This window comes from Xiphias gladius, chromosome 22 (assembly GCF_016859285.1).
Source record: "Xiphias gladius isolate SHS-SW01 ecotype Sanya breed wild chromosome 22, ASM1685928v1, whole genome shotgun sequence".
Lineage (NCBI taxonomy): Eukaryota > Metazoa > Chordata > Actinopteri > Istiophoriformes > Xiphiidae > Xiphias > Xiphias gladius.
In genome coordinates, this window is record NC_053421.1 from 6,915,037 (window position 1) to 6,933,144 (window position 18,108).

The 18,108-nt window shown below is 42.6% G+C and overlaps 1 protein-coding gene across 2 annotated transcripts; it reads right to left on the reverse strand.

Moving 5' to 3' along the window:
* Window positions 1–502: 502 nt before the first annotated feature.
* Window positions 503–17,824, reverse strand: faxcb (failed axon connections homolog, metaxin like GST domain containing b). Of its 2 annotated transcripts, none has more exons than XM_040117752.1 (7): window positions 17,348–17,824; window positions 15,478–15,599; window positions 11,247–11,382; window positions 9,651–9,847; window positions 5,305–5,522; window positions 3,559–3,675; window positions 503–3,127 (listed from the first exon to the last, which is right to left on the reverse strand). In XM_040117752.1, exons 2-7 carry the CDS (start codon window positions 15,582–15,584, stop codon window positions 2,811–2,813), a joined length of 1,092 nt encoding a protein of 363 aa, XP_039973686.1. In that variant the 5' UTR covers window positions 15,585–15,599; window positions 17,348–17,824; the 3' UTR covers window positions 503–2,810. The 2 variants fall into 2 exon arrangements, with proteins under 2 accessions (XP_039973686.1, XP_039973685.1); XM_040117751.1 differs by having other exon boundaries at window positions 15,478–15,853.
* Window positions 17,825–18,108: the final 284 nt, after the last annotated feature.

An 18,108-nucleotide genomic window follows, 5' to 3' on the forward strand; every position in this document is an offset into this window, starting at 1 on the left:
GAGCAGGTAGCATACAGTGGGGTTATCAGAGCTTTGTCAATGACAACAGCTGCCTGCTACGTCTGTAAACAACACTGATGAGACCAAACCAACAAAGTCCAGTTGCAGGCCTGCACACCAAGACAAGGAGGTAAAAGATACATAGTGCTGAGGGTAGAAGAGTGGAGTTGGTGATGACTCTTAGTGCATTTGTCACTATGAGCGTAACCTTTCACATTAGAGATAGTTATTTGGTCCACTGTTAATATGAAAAATTCTGATTATAGCAGCTTTAAATAATTCAACAGAAATCTCTTTATGGACACAATGTCCCTGTTACTCTAAATAATCTGCAGATCTCACTGGGAACTAGGGCTGTCACTTTGTATTTTAAAATCTACCCTGCAAATTTGGAAAAAAAAAAATTAAATATTCGATCTGTGATGATCTGCTCGAATTCAAAATTAACAGCGTGATTGACCAGTAACTCAACTTGAATTATAAGCCTTTCGAAGCAGTGGAAACATTCTGGGTTTGATACCATAGGCAGAAAAATTATAGACAAGTTAAGGCTGTTGGGTGCCTCTATGAAATGCAACTGCCTTACAGTAATGTTACCACACCAACAAATCCGAAGTCCCGTGTTAGCTTGCCACTCAAGTGAGGCAGAAGAGGCCCTGCAAATGTAACAGCACAACGTCAGTTCTACCAGATAGGGTAAGATTAGGCTAAATATGTAGTGGTCCGGTTCATTTGAATCATTTACATGTTAGTTATCATTCGCTCAAACCGGATTTCTTTATGACAGCCTGACTCTAAAGAGTTTTCACTGGAACTCCTTTCTACTGAAGGAACAGTTCCTATGAAAACCACTGACAGCATGTTCTGTGTATTATCCAGATTAACAGGAATTCCAAAGAGATCTTGCATGTTGAATTTGAATTTTTTCTCACGTCATTATTCAATGATGTGAGCACCACAAATGAAATTCCATTCACCTCTATTGCATTGGGATGGAGGCAAAACTTGGAGAAATAAAACTAAAACTATCCGCATGGCTCAGTACCACCAAAGGTACATGAGAAAATATTTTTTTGTAATTTGGAAGGACTGATCCTTTAACTTAAGTCACATCTACTCTATACGCACCACAATCTGTATACAGCCATCATACCGTATTGCCATTGCGAGCACTTCCACTAAGCTTAACATGACATAAAAAAGTGAACTCTTGCCGACACATTTTGGTCCCTTTTTTACGCAAGATTTTTCGTTTAGCAATGTTCAGTTCTGTTCCATTTGGTATTATGACCGTCTCTGCAAAGGCTTTTCATCAGCTGCTTCACTGATGACATTCAAACAGAGTAACATTCACACACACAGCCAACATACTGTAAGCAGCATGGTCCCCTCACAGCACAGTCATTATCCTGCACTACTGATACACACACTTGTGTTTCCCACTCATTGGCGTATTCTGTTCTCTACCTCCCCAGCAGACTGTTCCCATTGAAATAAGGTGAAAATAAATTTCCACTAGTGCAAAATAACACCTCTCTTTGAGAGAAATAAGAAAACAAAGATGTACAAAAAAATAAATATTTGACACACACGTTCAGATAGAAAGAATAATAATCAAGTGGCACTGATAATAAATTATATTCCAACAAAAAATGTTGCTCAACTGTATTTTCACTCGAGTTCGAGCACTAAGGCTTATTTGTTGCTGTGCTCAGTGACAGTATGCATGCAAAGTATGCATGCACTTGCACATACACACACACAAACACACGCTGATAGGTTACCTGTGAATGGGAACCCCATTACTAAAGTTTAGAACTGAATGAGAAATAATTTGCTGTGTTAAATCTAATGCAGGTCCTCGTTAGAGTGTGGAATGACCTTGATGTTACAGAATGAAGGAGATACCAGGCTGACGGCTGACTCCATCTAGTGGTCAAAAGTAAAAACCACAGCTCTCCAATAAGACCTAAAGGATGCTGCAATGAATTACCAAAAGCTTCAAGCTCAGCAATACCACGTGCAAAAAAATTATTAATTAATGGAGAGAAATAAGGATGAAAACCAGTAGATGAAACAGGCACAAATCTGCTCATCCTTCCTCCTGACTCATATTCAGTGGGACCACAAGTGGATGTAGGCTTGTGGTCTGATGGAGACATCATTTTTTTGACAGTGATCCTTCCCACATACAACAGCATAAAAGGAGCTGACATTAGGATAAATCTAGGACACGAACTGGCACTCAGTGTCAATTGTTTTTCCTTCTTCAGCAAATGGATGGTTAATAGCCAAGACACAACAGCTGTTCCTTTTAGCCACATGATCAATCTCCGCCTGTCTGAATGGGTTTGTGCGTTAAGACGCATGGCAGAGTGGTGATTTGTTGCATCATTTCATAGCAAGCGAAGTACCACCTGTCTTGTCTACAGCACTCCTCTGTCGTTGCCACACTTTTCATGGGAGGTTTCCTTTGCGTTAACCTTTCAAACCAGCTTCTACATCTTAGGACGAGACGAATAAGGCAAAGAGAAACTGCCACAGGGACAGTTCCGACGTTACGGGTGGGGACAAACAGTACAGTAGCATGTGCATTATGAGGTTAAGTTTGTATGCTCTGCATATAAATACCCAGTTTGTCCATCAGGAAGTAACATGTTTAGTATTGGAGGTGGAGGAGCTGGAATAGTTTCTTCAGCTGTGAGAGCTGTTGTCTGGATAGGCTCTTTCATCCAGGCTTATTAAGCAAAACCGATTGTTCCAGCCTCCTGTCAGTCTCAATCTGTCAGTCAATCATTGCCATTCTCAGGTCAAACCTCCAGGTCTGGCATTAACTCCTCCTTAAGCTGAAGGTCATTGTCAGACCCCGTGCCCACATCCGAGTCAAAGAGCGAATGGTCGGAGTCCGGGGAGTGTGTGTGAGTGTGTCCGGCTGAGTGGCTGCTGGCGTCACTGTCATCCAGAGTGTCAGTCCTGGAGAAGAGGCCAAAGTCCAGGCCTGTAGGGGAGCCGCCGCTGCTGCTCTCACTGTCTCCATCGTAATAAAGATCCTCCACCTCCACAAACCACTCGGGCCAGAACCTCCTCCGCATCCGCTCGCAGAACATGGCCAGGTTGATCAGCTCTCCTGTAAAGACAGCCACAGGATTACATGTACAAGCTTTTATAGATACAGCTAAGACCAGGAGGAGGTGTCACGGATGCAACAGAGAACCTTCATATGTTACATCATATGCTCAGATTTTACTTTCTGAAGACATACGAGACTCAAGTGTTCACTGCTCAGTGCAAGACGTGAAAGCAACAACCAAAGTCTGTCAGCAACACTGCATTGCAGTAGAATATCACTACCATCTAGTGGCAGGAAGAGACCAATACGACTTTGAACAAGCAGCAGGGAAAACTGTAAATGACAATGTAAATGATGCATATATACTGCAAAGAAATACCGCTAAAAAATAAAGAAATATTTTTTACAGTTATCGTGCAATGATTTGGTGATAATTATTAGAAATATTCTGCTTCACTCATGTCTAAGTATTGAACAGATCCACTGACCTTTGATGAGCTGTTCTGGTCGTGTCCCAGGCAGAGTCCACATAGCCTGCGCTAGATGCCCAAACACTGTAGCATCTAATGTTGACATCTTAGAGCCCATAAAGTATTTCTTATCTCCTGCAGGACAGAGAAGACACAGCAAGTAGTTTTACAGGTGTGAACAAGATGCAATTATGAGATATTGTTTAAGCAGTCTACTGACAGAGCTTGAGAAGATCTGCAGAGAAGAATGGCAGAAAATCCCCAGATCCAGGTATGCAAAGCTTGTTGCGTCATACCCAAGAAGACTTGAGGCTGTATCAGTGCCAAAGGTGCTTCAACTAAGTACTAAAGGGTCTGAATACTTATGTCACTGTGATATTTCAGTTTTTCCTTTTTAATAAAGTTCCAAAAAATTCTAGAATTCTGTTTTCACTTTGTAATTACCGAGTATTGAGTGTAGATTGATGGGGGAAAAAAATGAATTTAAACAATTATAGCATTAAGGCTGCAACTTAACAAAATGTGAAAAAAAAGTGAAGGCGCCACGTTCACTGACTTATTTAGCGTGTTAGCTTAGCGGTAACCACCAGGGTAGCTAATAAAAATAATGAAATATAGTAGTAAGCAATCTCATCAGGGTTTATTGGAACTGAAAACACTGTTATGGTTACCAGATAAAGTAGTCAGATTACTCCAATGCTTTAAAAAGTAACACGATTCCTAACACTGAAATCTATAGCTGATATAAGGTATTTGTGGCCTTAAAAAGGATTTACACCAAATCAATTATCTCCTCCTTCCCTTCACCTTTAGAGAATGAACTTCATGACAAACTAATTTCATCTTAGTTTATTATGGAAGAGGGGAAGCTGGAAGAGGGGCACTTATGGCAGCAACACAAGATTTTAGATTCACACTTCTGGCACTTGAACCTGGAACAGAGGTTTAAAAGACAGGCCACGTGGTCACACAAAGCACCGATGCATTCACTCTGGGAATGACTTTCCATTTTACTACAAGCGGTGGTCAGTTGAAATGGCACAAACAGATCAATGCAAATCCCTTTTCTTTCCAGCATCTGACCGTTTGTTTCCATCTGAACTCTCCCCGTGGCTGACATCCAGACCTCTCTCTGTTTTCATTCATTTCTGTCTATATCTTGATAAAATTCAAGTGCAAATAAGGAGGCAATGATGATTTTATACCAGCATACATTGAAACCACACATAGTCCATGAATAATTCTTTGGTATGTTGTCTGAGGAAAGTAAATAATGGTCTGGTAATACTATCAATTAAATAAATACAATTGTCAGTTCAACTAGGCTGTACAGTGGAGGATTGAAAGTTGGATAGGCTGGACAAACTGACTTACTTCTGATTTTATGGAGAAAAAAACATTTGTTGTCCTACAAAATTTGTGAAATTTCTCCACAGCTATCCATGAAAATGACTTTCTGAATAAATCCGAGATTGTATAGTGTTTTTCCAAAAGAAATAGAAATTCCTCTACTAAGGGCAAAGGGGATTTGTAGTAACAAGTGCATGTAATTGTATTATCCCAGATGAAAAAATCCAGGAACTACTTTATCAGATTATATAAGAGTGTTTGGGTAACCCCTTGAATACGTCAGTTACTGCTCATAGTTTCGATGAGGCAACTGTTATCTTTAATTGATTACGTTTTAATGGCAAAGGTTTGGGGAAGAGGCTGCTCGAATGCTTATCCAACAAGCACATGCACAAGCAATGCCCCCCTGCCTACCCAGCAGTGTGGCCAGTGTCCTCATGTCCTTCTCCATCAGGGCATAGACCTCCTCCTTGGAGAAGCGTCCGATGCCATGGCCGTACATCTCTCTGCGCACCATGCCTCCGTTCAGGTGGCTCAGTAGCCACTTCAGGGTGTCGCTCAGAGGGCCGCTCATCGCAAGGAGCTTCTGGGTTTCCTCCAAGTTGTCCACCCACTGACAGTAAGCTATCGTCCTGAAAAAGAAACACACAGTTACACTGGTTAACTAATTGTGCAAGAGCAGGAAAGGGGTCTGAAACCAAGGTACTTCATACCATGGATCTTTTAACCCAAATTTACTGTATCTTTGAAATCTAGGGTCTTAGACTTCTGATCCAACAGGTCTTTTTCATTGCTACAATATGTAACTTCTCTATTTAACTCAAATTTCTGGTGAGACAGAATAATTTTGCATAAGAAAACAAAAAAAAACATTTACACATCAACAGGCTGGTAAAAGTTCCCTTTATTTCTACACTGTCATAAAGGTTAGGCAACTGGTCTCCACCGATGTGATCAAGCTGGGAAACATTTAACGACCGATTTCCAGGGTGATGATTCTGGAGCTATCTCGGATGTTTCCCGACATTCGTGCTAGCGGGCTGGAATCCCACAGGCGGGGGACTGGTGGCCAATAGCTTGCCTTGACTGATCAGCCTCATTATCTGCCTCAAGTGATAAGCTCATTAATATTGTGTGTGTGTGTTTGTGTGTATACATACACACACACACACACACACACACTTTTTTTTTTTTTTGCTTTGTGTACACTCCAGCAAAGAATTATGAAATTTGATATCACACATGTTGTCTATTCTCTGCACTAGGGTCCTGTTAGGCAACATAAGAAACATACTCTTAGTGATACACTACATTAGATACCGTATTTTTACAATAGCCATGTAATAAGCAACTGTGTTCAAACTTTTTTATTATTTTTTATTTTATTTTATTATTTATTTCCAAAATTCTTTCAGCAAACTAAGAACTAAGAAAAGTTTCTAGTGAGTATTAATGAAAGAAGGGGGGCCAAGTTTATTCAACTTTCTAGATGAGTGCCATATCTCTCCCAAACAGAAAATGCTGGCGAACTACAAAAGACATTATAACCTTTTAAGATGTAGAGGTTTTCACATACAGCTCTAATCCAGGACTTTTTTTTTTTTTTAGCCATATAGGATGAGAAGCTATAATTTCAGGATAGCAAAAGCAATTTCTTACGTCAACACACAATTCCTCATATCAGCAATTCCAAATCTGAAACAAGGGAGCAACCTAACTTGTCTTCATTAATCTAACAACAAGCCTGTTTAATCAGGGTTCAGCCCCCGTGTCCTGTTACCTACAAAGCTTTATGTCTATTGACAATTGACCAATAAAGGCGGACCACCACCTCCGTTCTACTGACCCGTTCCATCAGCTATCCTGCTCTCAATGGGCTGCCAGGACAAAACATCATATATTCAGCCCCTTAAACTGTCAGCTTATTGTTATGTGCATGAGGAAATGCTTGGAGTCTGGTGCTGCCGCTCATACAGAAATATGTGACTGTGCACACAACTGAGAAATTCCATTAGAGATTTAGATTAAAAACTGGTGAACAAAAACATCCACTTATTGCTGCTCTGCACAGTCCCATTGTCGAGTAATTCAGATTCACTCTTGCTTGTGTTAAAATTAAAAAGGGAAACTTGGGGAGCTACAGGAGGCATCCTGATGTCAGGGAGAGATTTGTCTGACAGCAGCAGACAGACAGTCCTATTTATCTGCATCGCCTCCTTTCGGACTGCAATACATTTAATAAAGGAAACTGACGGAACAATTCTTCTACCTATTCACAGGTAATTAATAAACATAGGGAAAAGAGTAACTGTCCCTGATATGCAGAGACATTTCTACTCTGCTGACATTTCTGCAGCCAAGCTGCTTGTGTGTGTAGACACTAACAAGATTAAGCTGCTAAAACCTTATACACTGACACTCTCGCACACTACCAGGAATACAGACTGAGCTTCCCCCTCGGCTCGTCTGAAAGCCTGGAAGCCTCATGTCATATATCTGTTAGTGGTGACGAACCCATGAGCCGCGACATGACTGTAAAGAAGCCTCCGTCTCCAGCCTGCTCCATCTCTTCTGGATCACTCTACACGACTGGTCGCTCAATGAAAATTGAATTAAAGCATCTGGCCTACATTACATCTGGGAGTGGTGACTATCTAGTGGCTACACACTACTTCCTGTGACATTATCTGATATCCCAAGAGGCTATGCTGTCCTTTGTTTCCAGATTTGGAAAAAAAGAACCAAAAAACCCATACGGCTGACAGAACATTTAGCTGGAAAAGGAAGGGTTTCATCTTCACTTAGCCAAATCCAGCCTTGCAAGATGTGTAATGGATTCACGCTAAAACTAGGGGGGGGCACACTTAGGATCAGACTACTGAGAGAAAATCACGATGATAAAATATTACTATGAGCTTTATAGAAGCATGAAGACTCAGCTTTACCTACCTCCTCTGAAAGATTAAATCAAAACAAAATATTCTCCTTACTTATCTTAGCACTTGATTTAAAGATAAAGAAGGAATATATTTTGGGATCAAAATGCATTTATGTTAAGATATGAAAATACGAAAGAAGTTTCAAATAATAGTAGGAACATGAACAAACAGCTCTTTTAAGACAATATGAAAACTGGACTTAGCCAGAATATGACTTCTTTCAGGTGAAATCAGTAATAGCAGTAGTTTACGACTCTGTTTGCCAACGCGTTGCCTATTTACACATTCAGCATCAGCTTTCAGTGGAAGTCGTGTTTGTGCCAACCCGATGCAAGTCCAAAACTCACTCTCCACCGACTCCCGAGGGAAATATCTGACTCTTTATTGGCTAAATGCTAGCCGCTAACTCTGTCTGCTGTTTGGTAGCATACAGTTGGTGCGTCTCAGATTTGTCACTAAAGACAGCTGCCTGCGGTTGCTAGAAACAACGCTGATGTGAGAGCAGTTTGTGGGCTGAAAAAACAAACTTCCTTCCAAAGGGAGTTTGTTTTTCCTTTTTAGCCTTTTTTTTTTTTTAGCTAACAGGGAGCTAAAATGCTAAAATGCTCTATAGAGCTAAACAGAACTGCAGTTGTGTGACAAGTTTCTCGAGGGTCTTCATTACAATTGACATCTCTTCTATTACATAGTTATGATGAAAGTGCTGATTAGTGCAGCTTTAAGAGGAAATACTGATAATATAATACATTTTCAAAGGGTGTTTTGTCTTTGTTGACCAATGGTGGATAAAGCGTAACGTGTAGTAGCCACAGTTGGCAGTTCTTCACTTTCCTGTTATCTTATTTTTATAGCAGCATCAATCAGACAGGCGGGTGGATGATCTAACCATATCTCAGTGCTGCTGCTAGCCTGTGTCAGCCACTGCCCTTCCCTGACATAAATAATTCAATCAGTAGGTCTATATGTGGGTCTAAAGATGGCACAGGGCGGATGGAGGAGCAGAGAAAGAGAGCTGGTAGGTGACACAAGGAGAGAGGGGGTGGGGGGTGTGCGTTACATGAATGACCTCTATTGCTTTGGAGAAATGTTATGGAATTCCCTCTTTACAATACACAAATGGTTCAATCTCACATCGATTTTTTTCTCCAATTACAACATTTCTCAACCCAAGAACCAGCCAGTTTACACATGTCACATCTTCATTTATTCTCTTTCTTAATGGTTACAACACACAACGAATCGAACAGTGTTAGATCAGTGTGTGTGTGAAGGTTGTGGGTAGTGAAAGATGGATAGAGCTTTTAGGTAATGGAAAACACTCGGAGCCTATCTGGGCGTGGGAGGCGTGGTAAACAATTTCCTTGCAGCAGTGTGTTTCTCACCCAAAGGAAGCGGAGTGACTCACCGCAGAGAAAGATAGCTGATAAAACAGTGGAGAGGGTGAGGATAGAGTCAGCCTGGGCTGGAAGGCTGCATAAATAAGGCTTAAATAATACAAAAAGACTCAACATCTCTTTTTAAGCTGTTAAAATCAATGTGAGATTTTTGTTTTTCAATAAGATCATTGTGGGTGGTTCCTGATACGGTTTAACATTGAGCTTAAGTGTTAAAATATATATATGAATATGTAAATACAAAATTACATATTCAAGTCAGAAAATGTATAACTTTAGCCCTCTAGCATGACAATTACATCAATTTACAAAAAAAACCAAAACTCTGTATTTGGTCTATAAAACGTCTAGAAGTGGCTTCATAATTGGATTTTTCAACAAGACTGCAACGGCAGCACTATGTACGCTCTGTGTGCGTGTCACTCACCAGTAGAGGTGTTCCTCAACCATTTTGGTGACTGCTCGGGACACAGCTCTCTCCTGTGGGGTGAGGTTCCTGTTGAGGTTGACACCCAGCTTCTCCTCCAGGAAGTCTACGATGAACTCTGACCCTGAAGCCTGCTCGTGGTTGTACTCGATCCAGGGCATCTTACCCTGTGGCGACAGCTTCCCATCAAAGTAGTTCTGCAGAGGGAAACCGCTGCATGTGAGAATGTGAATGGATTCTGCGCACTTTCTTTACAAAAAGAGCATGTTATTGTAGATGGTTATGCCAGATTTCTGATTTGTTTTCCTCTTGCTGACTTTTCAAATTATATATTTCTGAGGTTTTTAACCTGGAGGTCGGGTCCCGCCCATGGGGTCGCAAGATAAACATGAGGAGTGACGAGATGAGTAAAGGTTCACTCCAGCGGCACTTGTCATGAGGGATACTACTCTGTGAAACTAGCCTCTGAAAACAGTGGTATAATATCTTTCATGGCTCTGGAGGAAACATCCCAAAGTCTATAACAGAGAGCCAATGTAACTACCTGTAGGCGGGAAGTGTGAAAAGAATTGTTGCTTAGGGAGAGTTGAACAAAAGATGCTATCGATTTGCATTATAGGAATTGTAGGATCTAGTGTTTTAGGAACATTACCTGTACTAGGGACTTAAATTCAGGATATCGCGGCCTCTGCTGCACAGTTTTTGACCATTTTTTTTTTTAACTGCTTCTCTCAAGTCACCCAACTTTGTGCGATGCACAATCGCTGGAAAATTCCTTTAACAGTTGGTTTTTTCTTTACTTTTTTTTGTAATTTAGCTTCCTGTAGTGAATTACTCGATAGCTTTACCTTTTCAGGCCCCTAAAAAGAACTGAAAACAAAAAAACAACATAAGGAGGAAAGAAAATACTCCTTGATTGAACTGCAACCTGTGCAACCACTGACGAAGAGTCACAACTGGATATTTCAGGGGTCATTAGCCTAAAAAGGTTAGGACCGGTCTAATCAATGTTGTAAAAAATGTTTCTACATATGTAGAATATTGCAAACTTGTAACAATAACCTTCCTAGGCATTTATATGAAAGATCAAAAACTGTATTCTCCAAAACTGGTCAAAAAAACACAGTCATGCTTGCTGGGAACATATATGAACTGCAATGAAGCAGACTATACATTTGCATACTTTTCATTAATCAAGAACATGATAACTTCTTTGGTACAACATCATTTTGGTACAACCTCATGAAAAACCCTCTGGCACTCGGGAAGAAATGTGTTTAACATTTCTGGCGGCAGCAGCAGGAGCAGCAGCAGCAATAGCAGCAGCAGCAGCAGCAGCGTTTCTTGGAAGGAATATTGCAAGAACTGGGAATTTATGGCGGAAGAGCTAACTACGTATACAAAAAAATTAAAAAAAAAAAACTACAGAAACTCGAGCTTCACCAGCAGATACTCGAAGAAAGACGTCACAGTAGCAGTCAACCTGTCTGATAACCAGATGATCTCTGCTGAAACACTACAGCAATGGAAATTTAAGACTGCCGCTCTGTAGCTTTGTAAGCGATGCACCCTCAAGGAGAGTCCGCTGTGTATCACCTGGTAGGGCAGATCCACCATGCGCAGGTACGTCTCTATTTTGAGGCAGAAGGGTGAGAGGCTGGGCACACCATTCTTTGGCCTGGAGAACTGGTGGAGGATGATGGCATCTTTAGAGTCCAGCTCCTGCTCCTTCCTGCACAGAGAGCACAGATGGAGAAAATAAAATCTTTAGTGAATAAAGGGTGATGTTTAAAAAAACACAGATATTCTCAGTTCATTTTGCAGTGCCTATTGTAGAAGAAAACCACGGCATGATTTTTATTTAATTAGATTTTCAACATTTACTGGCACAATAAATTAATCTAAATCTATTCTTGAAGATGTGAAACTAAACTTTAATTTATCCACTGTCCCACCTCACATAGCCATCTTATAAGTAAAAAAAAGACAGTAATATCTGCTTTTAAGGAAATATTTGATCAACAGTAAACAGAATACAAAAGCAATTAACTCTAACACAGTGACATTAGCGAACAAAAGAATCTCTGACGTGCCAATTTAGGGCTTCATATTAACTATAGTGGATTTTCTCATACTTTATAGAAATGACTGACTGGCAGCAAATGTCTGATTCTGCAGGGAGGAAAATAGGCTTTGATGTCGTTAACTCTGGCAACTGTGTGTAGATACCAGCAGGAACAATGGCAAAGGGGACCACTGAGACAAACCTCAGAGACGCCAGCAGTATCCTTTACTGAAAATGTTCAATTGTCACGTGTCTGGCTGAGAGCGACCGCTGTTACTACCCGTTCTCAACGCCAGCCAGTGCTGTGACATAAATACCAAGCCTAACTAAGCATCCAAACAGAAAGCAGGAGTTGCCGTTTATTTTCAGGCTCTAACAAACCATCTTGGGAGGAACAGGTCACACCGGTAGTTTATTATAGCACACTGACACAGTACTGACGGTGCCTGTGTCCCTAGGCTGTTTTTTTTTTTTTTTTTTTTTTTAAAAACACTCCACAACAACCCATCAACCTACACATTTTTTTTTTTTTTTTAATTTGCAAGGACTCAGGTGGCCTTACTTCATTAACTCTCAAACAATAGCCTTGTACCGACCTACATTTTGTTGTCCTGGTTGACTCTGGGATGTAAAATCTGGAACGTTTAGTGAATTACAGGTTATGTGATTCTATTCATTATTGTTACTTTAGCCCTCATGTTGTCTATTTTGTCATATGTAAATGATTTCCTATGTTTACCTGCTTAGTTACATTTAAGTAACCAGAAATCTCCCCAGAGAGCCAAGGTATTATATTTACAATAGCTATCTGAGGGTAGCTTGTCCTTTGAAATGAGAAAAGCTGAGCTATTTAATTTCAAATGAGTATCTTTATGGAAAAATTGTTGATAGTGATTTTCTGTATCACTATGCCTGCTCAGCTGAGTGGTATTAAGAGCTTCTGTTAGAATAGAAATCATTGACTAAATGAGTCATCACACTGCTCCAGTTTTAAGCCAACACGCTGTTGTGCATTTCCAACCCCACTCTACAGATAAGTAACACTGTATGCCTGCTGTTGGAACACAAACAATCATAAACCACTGATGTTGCTTGATCTGTCTGTGTTCCCTGGGTTTCTGTGGGTGTCCTGTTGTCCCTGAAGCAATGGTGCCAAAATGCACATATGTTCAGAGCTGTCAATGTAATTCCTATATTATCAGCAGCAGGCCTTGTTTGAAACAAACAAAACAAAAAAAAACCCCAAAACAAAACAAAGATTAAATCATATGAGATCAGATCAGATCAACGCTGATCTGAAAAATGTCTTTGCATTTCCTGTTTGTTACATTTACCATTTCAGTGATCCATGACTTAAAATGAATTTGGGCCAGGGACGTTAGGTGGGGGCACCAATGGCCCCTTCCCTACTTCCGGCACCCTTGCACGGACCACACACACATATCTCCGGATTTGGCCTTCATTTTGATCTCAATACCTCCGCAACGTCTTGTGACTGTGTCTTGCACGGTTGTGACGCCATTGCGGTGACCAAACCTGTCCAGACAGACAGACAGACAGACAGACAGACACCCGCCAAAGTGCTCTAGACTGCCCCTGTGGTAGTTCCTGCCATCATTTTGCCATGATGACACCCACACAGACTCACAAGGTGAAAACAATACCAGCCATGCTGTTGCGGCTTGTAAAAACAAAGAGGCTTAAAAGAAATCCAAAATTCAAATTAACTACACAGTTTTTCCTGATCACACCACGGAAACGTTATTTATGTATTTATTGCCGTTTTTCTATCGCTCAAATGTGACCTGCTGAATCTTTTTATGCTGTATTAAGGAAAAATACAGTATAAGCATCTTACCAGATGTTACTTATGCAACACACGGAAAGGGGTAAATGGAGACTTTTACAAAGACTTTACAAAGCAGCATTTGCATAATTTGACAGGCAGACAGACAGACCCCGTCTGCTCTGTTTAGGATGCTCCTCAAATTTGAACTTTAAAGCGGCCTGGCAATATCTGTTCTAATTTTTAAAGCCTATTTCATGAATAATATATAGGCAGAGTAGCCACACTGGTAACCCTCATGCCAATTTTCAAATCTTATCATTAGACCTATGGTTAGGTAAAAATCTAATCGAAGAAGCTGGGCTTTACAAGAGGCTTTTGTTCAGGGATGAACTGGAGGTCAGACCCATCAAAACATTGTTTGACTGCTGCTTTTTTTTGCTCTTTTCAACTGCTCCTTTATCTGTTATACTGTGTTTGGGGTCCTGGACACCCTGACAGATGACACATTACTGTCTGGGCTGTAGGAAAGCATACTGTACATTACTTTGTGAATGCGTTTTTTGCAGAGCAAAAAGGGATAGACTGTAAATGTGTTCATGCACAGCCCATGTAACACAGAAAACATCAAGTGTGCAAGTCAAATTTGTGGCAAAAACAAGAGCTACCACTTCAATATTTTTCCATATATTGGGATTTAATGAAATCAGAAGAAGAAAGATATATTTATTTGAGGGGACAAATTGGTCGATTTTGTAATTACTATTATTTTTACACATACAGGAGTGAGGTCTGTGGGAGCCTGAACAGTGAGAAAGTAAAGCAAATGTCAACAAAACACATGCTGAAGCAGGCTGGACCTTTTGGTTTCCAGTTGTGGGTAGTTGAGAGCTGGTTTTCAAACGATATAACCCCTGTATTCAGCAGTACTGCTGTATCACAGACTATATACTGTATGAAGTCTAAGACATTGTGTCTATTGTGCCTGCTGTCGTGTCTTGTGGTGCTGAAACAGTTTCAGGTCCGTGTAAGTTGCTGTCTACAGGCACATGGAGCCGAAACCGTTCCAAATGCAGGACTGCGCCCGATCTGTCTCAGGCGCCCTGTCCTCTTGTTTTAGGTCTCGGTCCATTTAGAATCACTGCTGACATCTCCCTGAAGAGCCACTTCGGGAACCCTCCCAACACGAAGGGCTTCTCGTAGAGGGGACAGCGAATACAAGCCGCGCACCGTGGCGGAGCTGCAGCCAAGTGCCAACGGCACATCACATGGCACGAACGGATGACGCCGGCAGGCTGCGGCTGCAGCCTCAGTGGCCTGCACGTGATTCGGCAGCAGCGTTTCTGCACGAAACGCAAGGTTACACAGATTATCATGGGGGAGGGCGAGTGCCAGCAGAGACTACCGGGCCACTGTTACGGGATGTACTCACTCCCCGGGCACTGGCCTGGCCCAAAATAATCCCCCCCTTGACAGGCGCGCACTGCCTGCACCAACACTAGTCCTGAGTTAATCGCTTTTCCATCGCGGGGGGGGGGCTGATCAGATCTCACTCATGCGCCAGGTGCGTCTGCGTATTGTTTCCAAGGGGCAGCTGTGTGTCCCGACGGCAGAGCTCATTAAAAAGGTCGCGCTGACTCCGCAGCCTTGCGTTTTATACGCGCTCAGGTGCAGACGGAGCTGGCACGTGAGCAGACGCGTGACCCACACACATTTATTTATTTATTTCTTTATTTTTACCTCCACCTACTGTCGCGTCCTTGGGAAAGAGGAAAACAAGGGAGTGAAACCGCGGCAGCCACCGCGAGATCTGCGGAGAAATAACACCCCGATGGACGCACTTCGAGATCCGTTCATGGTTTTGTCACAGTCCAGTCCAGCGACACCGGTCAGCCAGCCTCAGCAGGGGTGACTAGCAATTCAAAAAAAAAAAAAAAAAAAGAGCTGCTGGTGGTAAACAGATGATGCATCCCTACCTGATGGCGAGCAGTTCGTGCAGTAGGTAGGCTGCAGCGGCCAGCAGGGCCCCCCCGGTTATGTACAGGGTCTTCTTCCACCAGGAGTCCGAGCCCAGAACCGACATGATGCCTCCGTAGTCCTGTAAAGGGAAGGCAATGATATAGCCATACAACGACTGCTGCTGCTCGGAGGCGCACAGCCCAAGGGGCAGGCTGTGGTTCCGCCCGAGTTCAACCACACACGGGCGGGAAGAGGCGAGGCCAGCAGCCCAGTACATCCTCCCTCCCTCGGTTACAGCCGCGCCGCTTCCTCCCCACTGCAGTCCCCGTTAGGCCTCATCGAAACGCCCGGCGGGCGGTCTACGGCATGGCGGCGGTCTGGCTAATATTCCTCCTGAGAAGCAGAGGGAAGGAACATTTAGACCCCCCCTCTCGGGAATGATGCTCCGCTCCCACTTCGCTTCGCTTTGCAGGTTTCAGACAAGCGACGTCAAGTCGGGCGCACAACAACTTTACTTCCGGCCGCACATTTCAAAATAAATGTCCCCTTTTGGGGTGTGTTGCAATGTTATTTTGACGACTTCCGCTATTGAACTGATGAAGCTATTTAAAACTATTATAAACTACTGAAGCACGGGCTGCAGGGACCTCGAATGTAACTGTCAGTTACACATACCCCTTCTTTCAATGGCTGAACGTTAACATTCTGTTACTAGGACTGCAACTTCATATTATTTTCATGACCAATTAGACTGCAGATTATTTTGTCTATAAAATGTCACAACGTGGTGAAAATTACCTACCACGGTTTCCCTGAGCTAAAAGTGACATAACCATGGTTCAAAACTCAGATATTCCCTTTACTATCATATAAGACAAAGAGCAGCAGCAGATCATCACATTTCAGAAGCTGGAAACAGTTCATGTTTGGCATTTTGCTCGGAAAATGAGTAGAACAATGGATCAGCTATCATAATGGTTACTACTCAATATTCCCACAGTTGACTGTGTGATTAATTGACAAATTGATTCAGCTCTAAATGTTAATAACGTTCAAGCTGGGTGTTGCTGCTTATCTCTGCTCACAGTCACAGTCACATTTGACTTATTCTAACAGGTACAAATAGGCAGATTCAGTCTCGATGTTTTGCTCCTGCTCATTATACAGTGTATTAAGCAAACACACCGTCATTTTTCTGTAGGTCTTTCCCATACTTTTGGATAAATCTTCTTGGTCGCTGCTATACCAAACACTTTGTCATACGCTGGCATGAAAGCTCATTCTGGACCACGTTAACAGGAGGTTGAAAAATGTTCTGAAAGTGCAAATAAGCGGACCTTGAGTCAAGACTCCTTTTAGTTGTTTCGTTCTTACATACATTATTAATAATAGCCAGTTGAATAAGGTAATTAGGAGCCGGGGCGCTTTAACCTTAAAAAAAAAAAAAAAAGTCATGTTATTAGTTTTATTTTTACGACGGACTTGAACAACTTCCGGTGCTGGTGTGCTAAAGCCTAGCTTGACGCAGCTGGCCTATTGTCTACTCCCGCGGAGGAGCCACCCCGCCCTGACGAGCCCCCCGCATCCCAGTGAAACCAGTGGCTAAACGTGATGAACACACGGCCTATTGGCCGACAACACAACGTGACCACATTGACAATGATGTTGGCAACGAGTCTGCCTGCATCAGTGTTCCGCTCCAGTCCCTGGCCTGGATTTGCTCCGTCTTTATAGGCTCGATTACTGCAAATAGCTAACCACATAAAATAAATAAAACGGTGTTTTGGTGATGTACCCCTGTAAAAAGACTGTAGTCATATTCCAACACATGGGCCTGTGTTCAATTAAAAACTTTACGGCCAGTTCATCAATTCGTTGTCCGTTTACCTTGATTCGTTCAAAGCAGGAGGCAGGTGAGCTGCGCCGTAGTTAACGCAGTCGGGGCAAACTACACGAAGCTGGAGAAAGGCGGCCAGGAAAGTCCGCTCCCGCTGGAGCAACTTCGGCCGCGTAAGGGGACGTTCATGGCGGCGACTTGACCCGAACCGGGTGTGCTTCTGAACCCGTTTTGCTCGAGACCGCCTCCCGGAAAGGAGGTTTCCTGGAGACCGTACAGCTATGGCTCACATCCCCGTCGGCACCACCCCAACCCCCGCGACCTGCCCAGGTCAACGCCGGGCGCCGAACTCAGGCCGAACAGGATGAACTAGCGGTGGCACGTTTAAGCTCGGGCACGGTGGCGCCCGCGGGCACGGCTGCTGCGAGTTAGGCGCGCGCGCTCCCGCGGCTTCGGGGAGCGCGCCTCTCAGCAGCAGTGTTTGCCATTGCAGACAGCTGAACCAGCGTTGGAATAATAGTCCACCGCAGACACTAATGTAGCACTATTACAACCGTTCTCAAAGTTTACCCACGTCCCTTTATGTTATGTACAGAGCAATACACTGGTCATCCTCCTCGATCCTATACACAGTAATCACTTCTACAAAGCGAAATAATTAGGAATGTTCCTCATTTTGGGAAAAACCTCACAAACATCTGTATTGCTCCCCAGCTGTCTATGTTATAACCTGCTGCATTAGAGGAAAAATATGATTTTTGCACAGCTCTTACAACCTGGTTATTGGCCTCTTTAAGAACATCATACAAGC